The sequence below is a fragment of the Plasmopara halstedii genome (assembly GCF_900000015.1).
Source record: "Plasmopara halstedii genome assembly, contig: Scaffold_3120, whole genome shotgun sequence".
NCBI lineage: Eukaryota > Oomycota > Peronosporomycetes > Peronosporales > Peronosporaceae > Plasmopara > Plasmopara halstedii.
The window spans coordinates 676,168-693,564 of record NW_020190023.1 but is presented as its reverse complement, the minus strand read 5'-3'; the positions used below and the strand labels follow the sequence as shown (position 1 = coordinate 693,564).

Sequence of the window (17,397 nt, the reverse complement as noted above, 5' to 3'; positions counted from 1 at the left end):
TGGTTGTGTGCTTAGCTCCACGTGGACCCATTGCTGGGCAATGTATTTGTTACAGTTCCACTGTTTCGATGTTTTAGTCAAGAAAAAACACGTGAAGGGCTCTTTGGGAATGTTGTTGTTTAGATATACCCAGCCTGGGTTAAGGAACTGTTGATAATTTTGCTACCCTCCCTTATTTAAAACCCTCTCTAAATTAAACACTGTCCCCCAGTCCCAACATGTTTAATTTAGACAGGTTTTACTGTACACGTGAGCCGCCAGCCGCATATCAAATACATTAACATATCCGATTAATGTTAGTCTAAATAGTACCAATAATATGAATTTATGTCATTCTTGATATCGTAGAGCTAACTAAACACAATAGGGGCTCCCTGTCCCTCTCCTGGGAGAAGAGTACCAGTACGTTTGTTCACGCGGGCTCTTTCAGTCAAAGCTCCTGTGTGTAATGTGCACGGTGATCCGAAAGCACTTGCTTGTCAATCTCACAATTGAATGCTAAATGAACTTAACCCTTTTCGCCATAAAGTTTTGAGAACCTGTCCTCGGGGCTAGTCGATTAGTCTATCAAGCTTATGTGTAATACTGATTTCAACGAAAATCTGACAGTCAGAAGGTCGTGGGTGGTAATTACTCCCCCGGAGGCGCTCGTCAGTTTTATATAACTGGCGTTGAGACATTTGCAGGGTCGCCTCAACCAAGAGCCATGTTGACGCCAAACGAAGGAGGCCGCTGCAGATGAATGTCCAAACATGTGATGCCCGGGACCGAAAAATCGCCTACTTTGTACAGGGAAAGCTGAGATAGTCGTGAATGCGGTTATGATTTAAGCGCAATAACAGCGCGTCGTCCTTACGTTTTCTAAGCTAGGAGTCCGCTTACAAAAATGAAAATTAACGTAAGAAAAACCTGTAGAAGAGACATTCCGAACATAAAGAAGCTTGATGCGACAGATGTAGCAGGTGTTTGCACCGACTTATGATGCGTTTTGGGTGTCTTTGAAATTCTTGCTCTCCCGTCATGGGTGGCGAGAGCTAGTAAGTTGAATTTCGGATTCAGAAGCCTCTATTGCTGCAGCGGCTTTAAGCCTCTTTCGGAGGCAGTAACGATTATTATCGCCATGGTGAGTCCCCGGGCGGGTACGATTTGCACCAGGATCTTCCTTGTCCAGTTTAACATCTTTCAGGAAGCGACGAGTGTAGCATTAGATGTGGAGAAGAACTTCGTGGCCGCGAAGGCCGGATAGGAGTTAAAAGGATGAGCCGCCCTGTATCGCGCCAAACACGGAATCTTTACCACATTGGAGATGAAAAGAAGTTGTTTGAGCTGTTAAGCAGCTCCGTAATACTCGCTGAGTTTAATCTGTGAGAGTGTTCAACATAAGTCCTGTGTGTCCCTTTGCTGTTGGCGGAGGGGTACGAAGAGTTGGACTCGCACGCAAATCGATCGACGAATCCCTCGTGGGACAACATCGAGCTAGTAGGCACAGGTCTGCCTACTGTGAAAGAGATTTGCGCTATCGTTTTCCATGCTGTTTGATAGCAATGCGGTCTATGCTTAGAATGGGGTGACTTTATCTCAATAAAGTGTGGCCCTCAGACCAGGCTGATCGGCTGCTAATATCCAGGGTCCGGATTTTGTGTAGCCGTATAATGTCTGGTTGGATTTATAATCGGCGTGCAATTACGTTGAATTCATGGTGGTGGACATGGTACACACAAGACAACAGTATTCATGATGTCAAACTCTGTAACTGAATCAGTACGTTTTCCGACGGGGATATGGTACAGTCGTCAAATATTATCTCACACTTTTACGTTGAGCGTAGGTGCTGTCTCATCCTGGAACTGAATTTCAAGACATTACCGCATCCTTGAAATGACGTGGCTGCAATGTAACGAGCCATAGTGACTAGAAGCACACGAATGTTAAATGCCCCGCAATTCTCGCCTGATGGTGCTTTGCCGATTTGTGTAACTTCATCTTCCAGGACGCTCGCGAGCGCAAAGCTGTGAATGGTCTCGTGCAGAACATTATACTGTCCAACATTGGAAGCAACGGTATTGCTAGGTGCCCCGAGCAGAGCTCGGAAGGCAAACGCGGTGAACTGCAGTCTAGGGGTAGGGTGGAAAAAGACTATCAATTTTTTCCCGAGGGCATCTATAATAAGACGGGAGTGCGGTCGTGGTCCCGACCTTAGCAAGTACAGTAAGTGTGAAGAGGATAACTAAACTTCAAATATAGCGAATGCTCGCTATACAAAAGCTTGTGCGCAATGCATTAAAAAGACTAAGTATGTGCGAACTTCGCATAACGTAAGTTTCTAACGAGATAAGTAATGAGCTATTACCTTTCACGTTTCGTACAGCTGTACTAGTTATTACACTGTAAAGTTGTAAGAATGTACCGTGCATTTTTAGTTTTTCAGTAACGCAACACATGCTGCGTCTGACCTGTAAGCTGTACGCACAACCTTTACTATTGACGACTTCAATATCGTGCCATGAAACAAGTCATAATCAAATCGACGCACCCGCCACCATTGAGCAACTCGGGTTGTGCCTGGCCACAAAGATGTATTACACAAGAAGAATAATTACGTCGACATTTTCTGCGAGAGATGTGACAAACGCACTGTGCGTGACAACACACCAATTATTAAAGCTGCAACGGCTTTGAACCAAACACGTGCATCATAAACTGAAGAAGATCTACATCTTAGCATGTTGCTCCATTTCTTGAACTAGGATGCCATCGCCTGCCGTAATGATGCTTTGATGAGCGGTTCTTCTCCACTTTCTGTTGGCGCCTCTCGAGCGCGATTGCACGTTCATGTCCGTCAGCATCGCTTCAAAGTAAAGCACAGTTTATTTCAAAGGATGGAAGCATCACATTCGATATGAAATTCCGATCAGTATTCAGAAGATCAATGGGTTGAGACATACATGAGGCTTTCTTACATAACCTTGGGACCACCACTTCTGCTTCACTCTAACATCATTTGACATCCTTTTTGAAAGCTTGATGGGGAGGCGTGTCTTGTCGGCTTAGTTTGCACTATACTTGTGTAAATAGTTGGTCGAATCAAGCTGCTTCTACAAAATATTTTGAGACAATGGCACTGACAAATATTTGGTCTTGGTCTTTGCGGAATATTCCCGAAGATCCTGCTTCACGGTGAATGCAGTGGGGTGGCTGTAGCTCTTTTGCTCAGAGAAAGCTTGTTAACCTTAACGCCAGGCTAATTAACTCTTTCGCTGAAAGCGTAAACTCTTGTTGTTGTTCTAATTGTGGCAAAGCCGCCTATATCGACTTCTTAACCCTAAATTTTACTATCTATATAGTAAAACTTATTAAATGTGTAACTACTCGCTGTTCCAGCCACATACTGACTTCTTGTTTAAGCGTAGCCACATCATTGGGTGATTACACCATCTTATTTGACACACACTTTTTATACCAAGGCACATGGAGGCTGGGTGTCTTTCGTGTCCTCGATACAGGGCTTATTATTGAGCAGCAAATTTGTGATGAAGGTCCTGGTGGTGTTGTGGTGTCTTAGACACGCGAGCCTCGCTCGAGGCACTTGAAAGTGAGCTGTGAGTGCTCATGACCTCAACGAGGCACAAAAGCAGCAGTTGGATGCTGTTCGCAGGATGGCTCCGATGCACGCCCACCACGGTCGGTTCTTGATCCTCGTGTCTAATTCGGCTTTCGCTCGGCGGATTCCGTTACAGAAGCAAAAGACGCGATCACTCAACCGGTGGGCGTCTACGTGATCGGACTCCCGGCCACTACACAAGCTGAGCTTGACGAACCAAAAGATTTCCGAGCTCGATTCTTGGTTCTTTGAAAAATCCCATTGGATAGTTACCGCACTCGACTTCGTGCTCAAACACTAGGCGCTTCTGTACTTGTACTGCAACGATTCCTGTTGTGCTTGCCCTTGGCAAACCCGCTGCAGATGACAAAGAGCTCTGTGATCGATGGGTGCAGCGGCACCGGAAATTTTCCTCGCTGTATAACTTACAGTTGAGCCACAAGAATGTGGACACGCGTGTGTAGTGCCATATTCGGTTTGAGTTGCTAAACCAAAGGCACGTCGCTGACTTCCTTTGGATCGTCGCCCAGCGACGTATGGGTTGATCTATCACGCTCCCGCGAGCTCGGTGGTCTCTCACACGGGTGAGTCTGCGACCACAGCAGCTCAAGACCATAGCTTGATCTCAGCTTATGCCCAGTCGGCTTCACTGGCTATTGCCGAGATGCGCGGGGCGTACGACGACGCGAAATTTTATGCTCCCTCCAATCATAAGCGTTCACGACGTCTGGGCCGTCTTGACGAAGTGGCACTTCAAATTCCCACGAGTTCTGGTAGTCGGAATATCCCTGTCACTTCACAAGATACTGGGTCTGACCCTGGCGACGACGTCGACCCACAAGACGTTCCACGTTATAGTGGACACCACCAATCTCGTTGAAAAGAGTCGGCAGCAGACGATGACGACTGAGGCGATCGCCGTCCGGTGACTCGCGATGCTCTTCGGGCTCTAATGGGCGAGATCCGTCGCGATCAGGATTCCGCTGAGCGTCATGCTGGGGTCGCATACCGCTGCGCAGAAGACTTAGAAGTTTGGAGTACGTTGTCCACCGGCTGCCTCACGTTAGCACTATCGCGCTCTGTCGGAGTGGCTATCAGCCGTTGAGCAGACAAATGCGTCGCTTCATGCAAAGGTGGAGCGCTTGGCGCCGTTGAAGATTGAGATTGCTGCGATTCGTGCTAAAAACCAATTGCTGGTCCAGCTTCTGAGTAGTCGAGCGCCTGTGGGCGCCGTTCCGGCGCCAACGCTTCTTCGTTCACTTGAGCTAGTTCCTGTACGGCTGGAGCAAGTCATCATAAAACACTGGGTGGATGTGCATCCGTTTCGGAAGGCTTAGCGTATTCACAAGGCCCGCTTGGTCAAAACCTTGAAAGGCCCGATAAACCGTGGACGGATCTTCGTCTTCAAGACAGCAGAAATTGCATGGTTAGGAAGGTTTTGACTATTTAATGAAATCAGGCCTTTGACCTCAAAGTCATTTCTTCTGCTTCTTTCGTCTGCATATCCTTTCTGCATGTGGCGTGACTTTCAGTCATCGCATCGCGAACGTGTCATTAGACACTCATTCTGGTAGACAGAAAGTCGTCGCCTTCTTCACGAACAGTGAGGGGACTGACATCGGCTAGTCGCTCGGCTATTTCTCCCCACCAAGCCCTGAGCCATGGGATGGCGGTGTCAGCGGGACGATTGGATGAGCGATCCCGTTTACGTAGAACGGCGTGTCGCCGGTGGACAAAGGCATTGCATTGTTCAAAGCGAGCTCGACAAGTGGCAGCAAGACGCTTTAGCACCTCGGCGTCTCAGCACAGACGCTGCGAACCATTTCACGACGCGTTTCACGCTCTCAGTTTGACCATCGATCTGCGTATGGTCCGCTGTTGACATATTCAGCTTGGTGGCTAGCATCTTGAAGATTGTAAACCAAAACTTCTCAGTGAAGCATGGCTCTCAATCATAAACAATTGACCCCGGGAGTCTATGCACGATCGACAAACAGCGTCGCTGTATCCATAGTGTCCGGTAATGCCGCAAGATAAGCCAATTTGCTGAAACGGTCCACAAGGACCATCACACCCGTGTTGCCAGCTGAGTCCTTCGACCGGCCAAACACAAAGACCATATTCATGGACAGCTAACACCCGGAGGGTATCGGCAAGCTGGCCAGCGACGCCGCCGCATTCGGAGAGGTTTTCACCCTTTGACACGTCTCATACGTGCGAACATATATGTTCGTCCATCTGTACAGCTTGAACCACGAGTGGTAGCAACTCACAGACTGTACGTCTCTCACGACCGAGATTATCACTGAGTGGGATGTCGTGGGCCTCATAGAGAATACGGTACTTCAAATCCTCATCGTGAGGAACTACATTTCGTGGCATATCCGTCGAGTCGGTGCTATAATACAGCAATCCGTTACGCAACGAATATCGGAGCAACCATGCGCAAAGTCGCGATGACAACTTATTGTCCGAGCTTCCAAAGCGTCTGTAGCAGCGCTAAGCAAATACCATCACCCGCGTATGCGGCGCGATCCGTATCTGACGACGCCACCATCGTGACATGAGCAAGCTCATAATCCGGTCTGCGTGACAACGCATCAGCCAAAGCATTCTGCTTTTCTGGCTAATACTTCACCTCGAAGTATTGTCTGCGAAGAAGGAGAGCCACCTGGCCTACCTCTGCGAGAGGTGAGGCGAATGAGTCGTAGTGCATAATGACGCATGATCTGTGTAGATCACAAAAGGTTTGCTGTCGAGCAGGTGCACCCTGAACTTGACAATTGCATACTTCATAGCAATCAATTTCTTGTCTTTGACTAGGTTGTTCTTCTCTGCAGCCTTGAGTCGAACGCGATCACCCGATCTCGCCCCTCGTGCTGCAGTGCAAGCCGATGGCAAAGACTGAAGCGTTAGATAACAGTAAAAGGACGATCAGGGTATGGCAACGCCAGCATTGGTGCATGAAGGAAGCTGTATTTGACTCTGTCAAAAGCTTCTCAACACTCGGTGTCTCAGCACCATTCCGCATCCTAAAAAGGGGATTTTTTCGGCGCCGAAGATGAACTTGTCTGCATTAGCATACTATTCGTGCGCATGCACTCGAGCACCGCTCTCGACTGAACGATGTGGTTCTATTCATCCGTCCTACCGTGCTCTGCACGACTGTGCGCGTGCCCGGATTCGAACCAGTGCTCTGCACGACTGTGGACGAAGATGTCGTCAATTTTTGAATGTGCATACGTCCGGTGGGACCGAAAATACAGCGTCACAAGACAATTAAATGCTTCGACTGAATTTGACGGCCCTTGTAACATCCCAAAGCGTGCCGCTCGAAGTACTCACCGCTGTCAGCGAAATACCACTTGCTCTCACAAGCAACTGGTAATACCCATCGATCAAGTCTAGTACACTGTACTTTGTACAGCCAACCATGTTTTCCGAAAAATATCCCTCCAAGGAATCGGCGTCTGTGCCGGAATGGTGGCAGCGTTGACCTTTGTAAACGTGGACGATACGCCACTTGCCGTTTGCAAAACGTGGGTGTCGAATGGGGGACTCGCTCTCACGCACCAATCCTGCGTCGTGCCTTGCGCGGACGAAGGCGTCAATGACGTCATACTGCTCCTTGGACAGCGGCCTTTGGCGTGTTACGCAGTATTTGGTTTTCGGAACCAGGTCGATCTCATGACGCACATCACGGTCAGAAGGTAGGATCGACGGCCGGTTTTTATCGACGACGTCTTGAAACTCCTTCATCAAAGGATATTAGCACTCCAATGGATTCTTCAAGATCGAAGATCCACTTCGTGCGCTCAGCTACCAACTTGGTGTCCTCCAGGGCAGATTCATCCAGAAGCAACGACGAGTTGATCTCCACTTCCGGTCGTATAATGACCACTTCGGCTGAGTCAGTACTCACCCTATCATAAAAATGATATTGTATACTCAGCCCTTGATCAGGATTGTATAATTAATGGGCGGCTTACGCAGTAGAGATGTCTTGTCTGCTATTCTATTTCAACTGTGACACAGATGCTAAGCAAAAAAATCAAATCAGTACTAAATATGCCTATTTAACTATGCTCGATAATAGAGCTATATGTATTGTATGGCGTGAGGCAAGCAGCCCGCATGCCCACAAGGACATCTCCTTTTCGAAGTCTCACCGTCATCATCAGTACCAGTCTTCGAGTAATGTGCTTGTACATAATATTAGATTATATTAACCAGTTTTGCGTAATTTACTGTAGCGTAAATAAATTACATAAGGACAAGTTATTAAACGTCTCTCAATTGTTGCTGCTGCTAGTGAAAGAAACGAAGCATAAAAAACTATTTAAACACCATTTGCTAAGCGCAATTTTCAAACTTGTTTACAGCAAATTACTGACAAAGTACGATAAGCGACTGTAAGGACAAAATATTTGCTTGGAGTATTACTGCTCTGATATGAAGTAATCACAAAATCATTGTCCTCGACAGTCAACTGACATTCAATGTTTAGTTTATGCGGCTACGATTGGGGCTGAACCAGCTATCTGTTTGTGTTCGCTGTGTTTGCGCTACTCAAACGTGGCCGAGTCACTAACAAGTAGAAATTTTATTTGTACGATTAAAGTGTTATATATGACTAACGCAGTAGCTTTCTTCAATTCATCTTTCATTTCAGTCACGTACTCATGAATCATTTCAGTCACGTACCAACTATCAACAAATCGCTCTCGGAAATTGACAACTGTGTTGTGAGCGCGATAATATTCACAACTTACTTCAAAGTACTGCCATAAGGTGCCACATACGTGCCAATCTTGTTAGCAAGCGGGACATTGTTCATCTCAATATTTTTGCCGCTACTATTGTCTTTGCTTCCCCAGCGCCATCCACCTTGATTCTCTAATTCCTTTTCGATACTAGCAGCAAACAGCGCGGCACCCGCAGCATTCGTAAACATAAAAATTGCGCCAGCAATCGGTATCATCTCTAGAAGCATTGCTTGCATGCCAAACATCGAGTATTGGAGCTTTCGCTCCGCAATAATTTCTTTTTGCTGATCAAAATCGAAGGCTTTCATCTCAAAATAGTACAAATGCGCCTCCCAAGCCATGAGTACGCCATTAAGCCACGCATACGCGAGATTTCCCAGCACGGGGATTGTGTTAAGAGGGAGAGTAATCACCAGTAGGCCTAGGCGGAGAAGAATACTCACACGACAACAGGAAGTGAGTACACGCACAAATGGCGAGTGGCGTTCCTCATTCTCCACTAGCTCACGATACCCCCGTTTGATCAAGACGTGTGCGAAAATTTTGTCCTTGAACCACTCGAGCGTTACAAGAGCGAAAACGATAGTGAGAATAAAAATCTCGATGATCACGAAAATCACAGCGATGAGCCACGCAAAGAATGGAGAGAGTCCGGCGTCGTACAAAATCTCCTCCTGTCGATGCAACGTGAAGGTGAACAATGTGATGGCTATACCAAATGCTACAGCCACCGTCATGAGTAATGGAAGGATAGACAAGCGCCAGAGATGCTGGTCTTGAAGGAAGAACAAGACTCCACGAAGAGGATACGTAGACATGACAATCGAGATATTAACCAAAAGTTAGATGAGTGCTTCTTATTTGTTAAAACCACGTAGTATCTATTAAAGCTAAATTGTATCTAAGTTTAAATCAAGCACATTTGCTAATTACGTTGACAATCAAAGTGCATTCATCGATATGGAAAGCAAACAGAGCAGCTCTTACAAGGGATGAAGACTGCGCCACTGCCGGTACTATCTCCGCAACAACTTTTGCATACCATCAAGCACAAACTTAATGCTATTCTCATTATGTAGCACCGACCATAGGCACAGCATTTAGAGATATCAACACCACTACGCCACAAAGGTTAGTGATACAATGACGCAACCAATACAGAGGGAAATGCATGACGTGTGCTTGCGCTCACAAAGATCTCCACTATTCTAACGGTGATGATAGCCAGTACCCCAGGCTAGAAATCTGAGGAACTTAGCGCAAATCGTTGCGTACACTGATAAGCAAACATTCGTCAGCAATCGTAAGCAGAAAGGGTGCCACAAACACTGACAGCCTGAAAATTAACGTTTTCAAATGTGTTACTTATCACAGTTCTTTATTCTCATAAAATTTTTCACTATACATGTTCTTCAGTCGGTACGTAACCATGATTTTTCGAGTTGGCATGATGAAGATGCACTCTGTCATCTTTTTTCTACAGTGCGCTCACATTCATCTTCTTCCAAATGAGCGGCCAGCAGTGCCGATCCAACTGCATTAGTAAATACAAAGAGTGAACCCAAACCTGGTATCATCTCCATAAGAAGTGCTTGCATTCCAAAGGACGAATATTCCAGCTTGTGCTCATTGATAAAAGCCTTTTGTTGCGCGTACGTAAAGTTTTTGAATTCAAAGTATCGTAAATGGTACTCCCAGGCCAATATAGTGCCGTTGAGCCACGCATACATGATTGAGCCGACTATTGGCAGCAAATTAAGCGGCAACGTCACAATAAGAAGCACGAGGCGTAGCCAGAGACTCACACGGCAGCAGGATCGGCAAGAACGGGTACAGCTTGCGTGATTGACATCATCATCCACGATTGCCTGAAAACCGCGCGCCACCATAACTGTATCAAATATTTTATCTTGGTAGGACCCCATGACGACGAGGTTGTAAATGAGTGTCAGGAAAAAAACCTCCACGAGCACAAGCAAGACAGCTAGCATCCACGAGAGCCACGAAGTTATACCAATTTGTTCGAGACCCTCGACTTGTGGTACCAAGGCGACGGCGAAGAGCACAATGGCAGTAGCCATCCCCACGATAAGCGTTAAGACCAATGGACAGAGCGTCAGGAGCCACAGGCGTGGGTGGGTCGCAAAGTAGACTAATCCTTGCACGACGTAGGTGGACATATGCCTGATAGAGTGAGTGGTTTGAGGTTGTGAATAATGATGCTTTTAACTAACGTCGATACGATGCAATTAGTACAGAAACTTACGCCTTACAATCAGTATATCTTATTGATTAAAAAAGGGCTACTGGCATTCTGTAAAAACTGCTCAAGATAGTGCTAGCCACAAATGTATTCCTTCAAAATATTGCCGAAAATAATCAACTTCTTAAACCGCACACATGTGCTCGTCGCTTAAGAACGAACACCTTGTTTAAGAAAACGTTGGCAGTGCACAAATTGCCAATTGGCCTTAATAATTTTTACGGAAGAAGTTCGTGCAACACATTTCTATGAAAACTTATAAATCAGCCGGTTCAAAGGCTAGAAGTTATAATGTAAACCACATCATACTAGGGTGTATGACAAATATTTCGATGGCCGTTTTTTGAGCTATAGATCAACTTTACGCGAAAAATTAGGCCAAAAGAAAGCGGAGCGACACAAAAGTGACTTCAATCAATTAAATATTTGATTAAGAGCTTCTCTTAAAGACCAAATACCGAAGTGAAATTTATAGGTTCGAAAGCAAAATATAAGCATTTCAATCTGCGAGCCTCTGCGCATAGTCATTGCAGCGGGACTGCCGTAGCTCTTTGCTCAGGGGAAGCTAAACCAAGGCCACCGACCATACGTTCTATACAAGAATCAGTACGAATGTAGCGGATCGCAATCTGCTACCTCCAAGAGTACTTGAAACCTTAACCAAATAAAACGCTCTTCCGTTCAAAGTTGAAACTGTAATTGTTTAAGTTGCGGCAATGCCGCTAATATCTAAAATTTTGTCACTAGAACGCGGAGAACTCGCGACTGCTTCCAAACGGCATACTTAAAAGGGGAGGGTGCTCGATTATAAGCAAGCAAGCGTTCTTACGATCAGAGTGCTGGAGGGGACACGGTGTCGCAGAGGCTCGAGGAGATTATTCGCCATAAAGCATGCATAAGAAAAACCGATTGTGAAGAAAAACTGCATAGCACTTCGTGCAGTGGAGCTGTCATAGCTCTTTTGCTTAGAGGAATGTTGGTAAGGTCGTTGACCTTCGTTCTATACTTAGAACCAGTACGAGTGAAGCGAATCGCAATCCGCAACCTCCGAGAGTACCCAAGACCTTAATTCGAGGCTAATTAACTCTTCCGTAAAAAACGTGAGCTGTAATTCTTGGTTTTCTATGCGGCAAACCGCCTATATCTAAATACCTCGGTTTTCATATCTATATAGAAAAACCTAATGAAATGTATAACTACTGGCTGTTCCAGCCACAAACTGACTTCTTGTTTAAGTGTAGACACACCATTATGCGGTGACACCATCTTGTGCAACCCAAACCATTTTGTAATCACACCATCTTGTGTGACCCACAACCTTCATACCAGGATACGTGAAACCCCGTTACACCTCGTGTAATTGAACAATTTAGTAGCATGAAAATATCGGTATTAATAAAGCTAGCCCCCAGAAGTAGAGGCCCGAGATACACGTGGGTTGCTAGCCGCACGTCAACAAAGAAAAACAGTTATGTATTGACAAAAAACTATTAATATTAGTTTATACATAATTTTTTAAATATAAACTTAATAAATTGTAGATTAAACTAGCAGTTACAGATCTCGGACCTGCTCCTAGTTGGAGGCACAAACCTAAGTCTATTCGGTTGTCTGTACATAGTCTGAGAGTCAAAGCTTCCTGTGCAAAGATCACGGCAACCCCGTTGCTCTCGGAAGCACTTGTAGTCAAGCTCACGAACCAGTCGTATATAGCAAAAGGGCTGGAAGCAGCGAACACACACCTAGAAGCGCCCACCAGCTTTAAGAATGTGCCGTTCAGGTACATCAAAAGCGCCAGTGGATGAACCGGTGCCCCCACTATTAGACCGCTAGTGCTACGCATCCAGGCCTCTGAAAAATGAGGACAAAATAGATCTCTTCCTTTAAATAAGAGAAGCTCAGATATCCATGATTCGGTTTTGCCCAAAATGAAGCCATAACAACGAGTTGCGCCTCGCTCGCGAAAATGGGCCAGAAAGTGCTGCACCTTAGTCGATTTGTGTCGCTATATATTGCGGGTAATTACCTGGCTAGGCGTGCCGGGTGCGTTTAAAGTTCTGGTGTTCCCATTAAAATAAGTGAAAACTGGCAAGCGATTACCCGAACTCATGAAGTCTTGTTGCCGTACTGGTGACTGGCCTCTACCAGAGACAATAACGGCCACCATCTTCATGGACAGTGTTCGAACGGATGCGCTTGACACTGCGCATTTCTACATGCACCTTACCGCTTTTGGGGAGCGGCACATGACTCATTATATTCGGGATATACTTTCGTGCCGCAAGAGGCAAATGCAGTGCTGAGATTCCAATAGGCGCACCATTGGTGATGGACCTCGATTATGATGGAGAGGAAAAGAGACCCCTTAGTTGCTGAAAAAATCCGCGGTACTCGCATATGCTTCGTCTGTGGCAGTACCATATTTCTGTGTCTTGCATGCCCCCTAGATCTCGGCGGTGGGGAACGATGGGTAGGGCCCCCAGAAAAGCAGAGGACGATCACTTCTATAGCAGACGACTTTTCTCAGTAGGCACAGGGAGGCCAACTGAAATAAAACAAGGTTTGATTGTACTGCATGGAGATCGTAATCAATGGGACCTAGCTCTCAAAGAAAAGACTCTCGTTTTGAGAAGTAAGCATTTTACAGCATAGTACTAATGGTTGTGCAAATCAACGTCTTGAGCCTTGTGTAGCCATAAATACTGATCATGAATTCCTCCAATTAATTTTCTCAATTTCCACGACTCACAACTATCGAAAATCTTAGACAGTAGGCAGATGCATCGAAGGTACGACATACGGGTGAGATATCCGTGCGTTTAAGATAGACAGCTAGTAAAACGGCGACGGTTTCGTTGCGTCGTGAAGAAAAAAAAAATTTGAGGAATTTAACAGTATGGAACGATATATATACATTGAGACAGTTTTATTGAGAGATAGTATTAAAAAGGGTATATTATATAGAATTTATCCCAAAATATGTACTTATCAAATAACGGAGCAAACCGACTGTTCAAATATCAGTACGTTCTAAGTTCCACCCCTGGTAGGCGCGCACAAACACAACCTCTGTGTGTTTGTTAAATAGGACTCCGAGAGTTTGCATTCTCTGTATATTGTAACGGGAATTGCCTGCGTGTATACACGCACATACCGAGAAATACTTATATCGGTCATCGCGCTTCATTGCCTGTTGCTTTATCCCTACGAGCCGCTGATTTACACGAACGAGGGGAAATGTTAAGTGACATTTATTATGGCCAATAGGCGTTAAACTCCCCTAATCTGACAAGTGCCTTCAACAGAATTGAGGTATTTACAGCTATGCAAGATATATAGTTAGTGCTAAGCACACACAGAAGTATGTGCTCACACAACATGTGTAATGGGACTGACCCCATTATGTGCATAGTACAAAGCAACCCCGTTACAAGTGGCACATCACGTAATAAAATCGATTCTAGTATGACATATGGGAATAGTGCATTTATAGTATTCGGCGAAATAAAATGTTACTCAGAAGATGTCGCTTTCGAAATAGCAGTGTTCATTTGACGATGAGTTTGATCATCTCTGTGCATCTGTTAACTTGGACGCTTTGAGTCGAAAATTTCTCACAAAGCAATTCCGTTACTTCGTAAGGCTAGAAAATTCTACGGCACCGAGTCTTAAAAGAACTGTATATTCTTCGGAGATAGTGTACATGAGATGCTAAAGTATAGCCCCCCCCTGGGATACTCGACCACCAGACGAGCTTTCGTCTATTGGGTCAAGACGGGGTCATTATATCCTGGTCTAAGCGTTTACGTCTGGAGGTGTTTGTTGGCTGATAAAATTTGCCGACAAAATACGTCTTGAAGCGAATCTATCAGGACGCTGGAAGAACTGATGGCACTCACCATTAGGCCGCTGATACTAAGCTCTTGGATTCTTCCGAGCCGATAAAACATTATCTCTCCCACTGGTTAAGGGAAGATGATATGGCCAAGGGCTCGGACATGTTACAAACGGTGTAACAGCGCGTTGCGCATGCTGATGCCGATCTAGGAGGCCGAACGCGAAAATCGGCATATCTCGACAAAAGAGGCCTTCCTGACGTGCAAAGATTTAGAGCAACATATGTTGCGGATGTTCACTTCACCTTAATAGACGCACAGGGTACTTTTAAGTAAAATTCTTTCGTCAAGAGGCGAGAACTAAAAAATAATGTCTGTAATTAGAAAAATGTCTTCGCAGCGTCATCAGACGTTCTCTTGCATGATACTGTATCCGTGGATATCCTTCAAACGGATGCAACTGGTACCGTGGACTTTTGCATCCACCCTATATCTCTCAAAGGGGCTGAGTTAGATACACTAAATGCGGAGTACAACGTACTTGCTACAAAAACCAATCGAGGCTGGGGGAAATCTACCTGCGTGTCAGATGAGATGGTCTCGGCCATGTCGGGAGAGAGAAAAAAAATCTCATTTGCCAAACAGCAGCAGTTTTATTCAGAGATGTTTTATCTGCAGCAGTAGTATTCAGAGATGTTTTATCTGCAGCAGTATCGAACATCTGCGGGCTGCATTCCACCATCTCTCGTAACTGGGAGTTATCAAGGGTCGAGCTTACACGCAAGGTAGAACCTGACGGAGAAATGTCGAACCCCAGTAAATGCAGGGCTGCTTGATGACATTTTTTGTGCCTTGTGAGACCGAGGTCACTGGGAGCCATCACTTTAAAAAGTCACTCTGCCTAAGAGTGGTGGGGCTTCTTTCCAGGATTGTTGGGTTTTAATTTCAACGCCCCAACTCTGTATAGTTTGGAAAATTTAAGTTGAGGAGCATCGTACGACGGGCGACTACCGAAAACAGTTGAACGTTTGCGTCAATATTAAAGCTGCCAAATACGAATAGGATATTTGTGCGACTTGCAATATAACAATAGTAGAACTTTCGAAGGCCATGTTTAACATTTCCTGTCTCCGACCAGGTTTTGAGATACGATTTCTAAGCTGGCATGGCGTGGCTACAACGCCACGAGTCATCGATCGACAGAAAGTCGAAAAACCTAGGTGCGTCACATCTCTCTCCTGATGCAGTTTTTGCTGGGCATGGATGTACCTCTAGCGAAAGCGCTTTTGGAGCAAACACAGAGTTATGTTACGCTTTTTACAGGGCTTGGAACCGCCCGAGCCCGGTATGAATTATCCACCATAATATTCCTGTCTGAGATCAATGGGGGAAGCGACATTAAGCCGCGGTCTCAGTATGAGACATAAAACAATTGATATCGCCGCCCTGATAGTGTATGTATGCAAAGGCATGAAGCACGACTGATGGTCGTTGTCTTAAAAGCAAATATTGACTGAGGCAATGTAGAACAATTGTAAGCTGTTGTATTCTGTGCTAGAGCCGGTCAGGTTAGTGCGACTGTGTACCGCGGCCCTTCTGTTTTGAAATGGGTGACAAATATAAAGGTCAGATCCCACTGTCATCAATATCTAGTTATGACTGCCACGATGTCACAATACTTTGCTCAGCACTACCGTGTGACACGCCACCATGCGGAGCTGTAAAGCTTCAAGAGTTTCGACCAGAAAGATCTATACATGTAAAAGAGTGACGGGGTAGTTAGGTGCTGTAAGTTTTCCCTCATTATATTAAAAAGAAGCTGATATTAAGCTTGAAAACTTCTATCTAGGAGATGGTTTTGGGTTGCAAAAAAATTGCAAGAGAAAAGTATCAAAATGATATCGTAGGTACGGAAGAAAGAAAAAGCTTTTCATTCGTCACGGATGAATTTGTTATTGTATTCAATCGCGAAGCACTTGGTGCAAAGTGCTGAATACCAATCCAGACTAATCCTTCAAACCCTCCGATTCTTTGTTCAAGGAATACTACGTCGTGATGACACCACGTCATGCTATCAAGTGTGTTGGTTTCGGGGGTCAACAGATTGGAACAGTCCCTGGAGCCAAATATTGCGTTACACGTCAATATCTATTGCCAATAGAGGAGTGTAACCTCACTGATGCTTTTTTGGCACAAAGCATGACGCGGAGTTGGTGAGAATTAAAGTCGCCAGTCAACGTCGAATTCGTGTGCTGAAAAGGGTTGCAGCGAGTGGGACACTGCGCATGCTTATATCAAGCTGAATACAGCCACGATATCGGCGCGAACGCTGATTCCCAGAAAGTATGTGCTTAGATCAGCATGGTAGTCGGTCTTTGTTCATTGTCATCCAAACTTGCTGCTGGATACTCTTAACTGCTTGGTAGAAACAGTGATATTCATCACACTGCGGTAAATGCACCGAGCAAGATGCACTGTAAGTGGCTGGCTATGTCTAGTGTACCAGAGGCGTTAAAACGTCAAATAATAGAGCTCGGCTTCTTGGTGGGATTACGTATAGAAGCTTTTGAAAGAGATAAGACATTCAAGTAAAGAGAACACATAGCTTGATCAGGAGACGGTTCCTTGATAAACTTTCAAAAAATAAAAATAATCATCACTATTCGTGCTGAAATATGCAGTCTGTTGCAAAGGATGAAAAGTGGGGAAAGCTTCGTTCTTCGAGTGGATGAAAATCGCAGCTATACGTCTAGCTTTACCACAGGTTATGCATTTGAGATATCGTGTAATGATGTAACCAAGCCTGGCGAGTTTGTACCATCTTCTGCAGCTGCTTTCACACAGTGACATCTGCTATCACAGACGAACAATGCGTTTGAAGCATTTCATTACGCTCTACACTTGATCTTAGCCAAAAGGCTGAGAAGGTAT

At 45.3% G+C, this 17,397-nt stretch overlaps 2 protein-coding genes across 2 annotated transcripts; one reads left to right on the top strand and one right to left on the bottom strand.

Moving 5' to 3' along the window:
- Positions 1-8,166: 8,166 nt before the first annotated feature.
- Positions 8,167-9,104, bottom strand: PHALS_07673 (uncharacterized protein; the record flags this gene model as incomplete). Its single annotated transcript, XM_024721182.1, has 2 exons — positions 8,167-8,308; positions 8,374-9,104. 2 exons carry the CDS (start codon positions 9,102-9,104, stop codon positions 8,167-8,169), a joined length of 873 nt encoding a protein of 290 aa, XP_024586307.1.
- Positions 9,105-9,213: 109 nt separating this feature from the next.
- On the top strand, positions 9,214-10,308 carry PHALS_07672 (uncharacterized protein; the record flags this gene model as incomplete). The annotated part of the gene is made up of 9 exons (XM_024721181.1): positions 9,214-9,244; positions 9,315-9,380; positions 9,447-9,498; positions 9,652-9,670; positions 9,742-9,786; positions 9,851-9,909; positions 9,987-10,019; positions 10,119-10,197; positions 10,285-10,308. 9 exons carry the CDS (start codon positions 9,214-9,216, stop codon positions 10,306-10,308), a joined length of 408 nt encoding a protein of 135 aa, XP_024586306.1.
- Between the last annotated feature and the right edge of the window lie 7,089 nt (positions 10,309-17,397).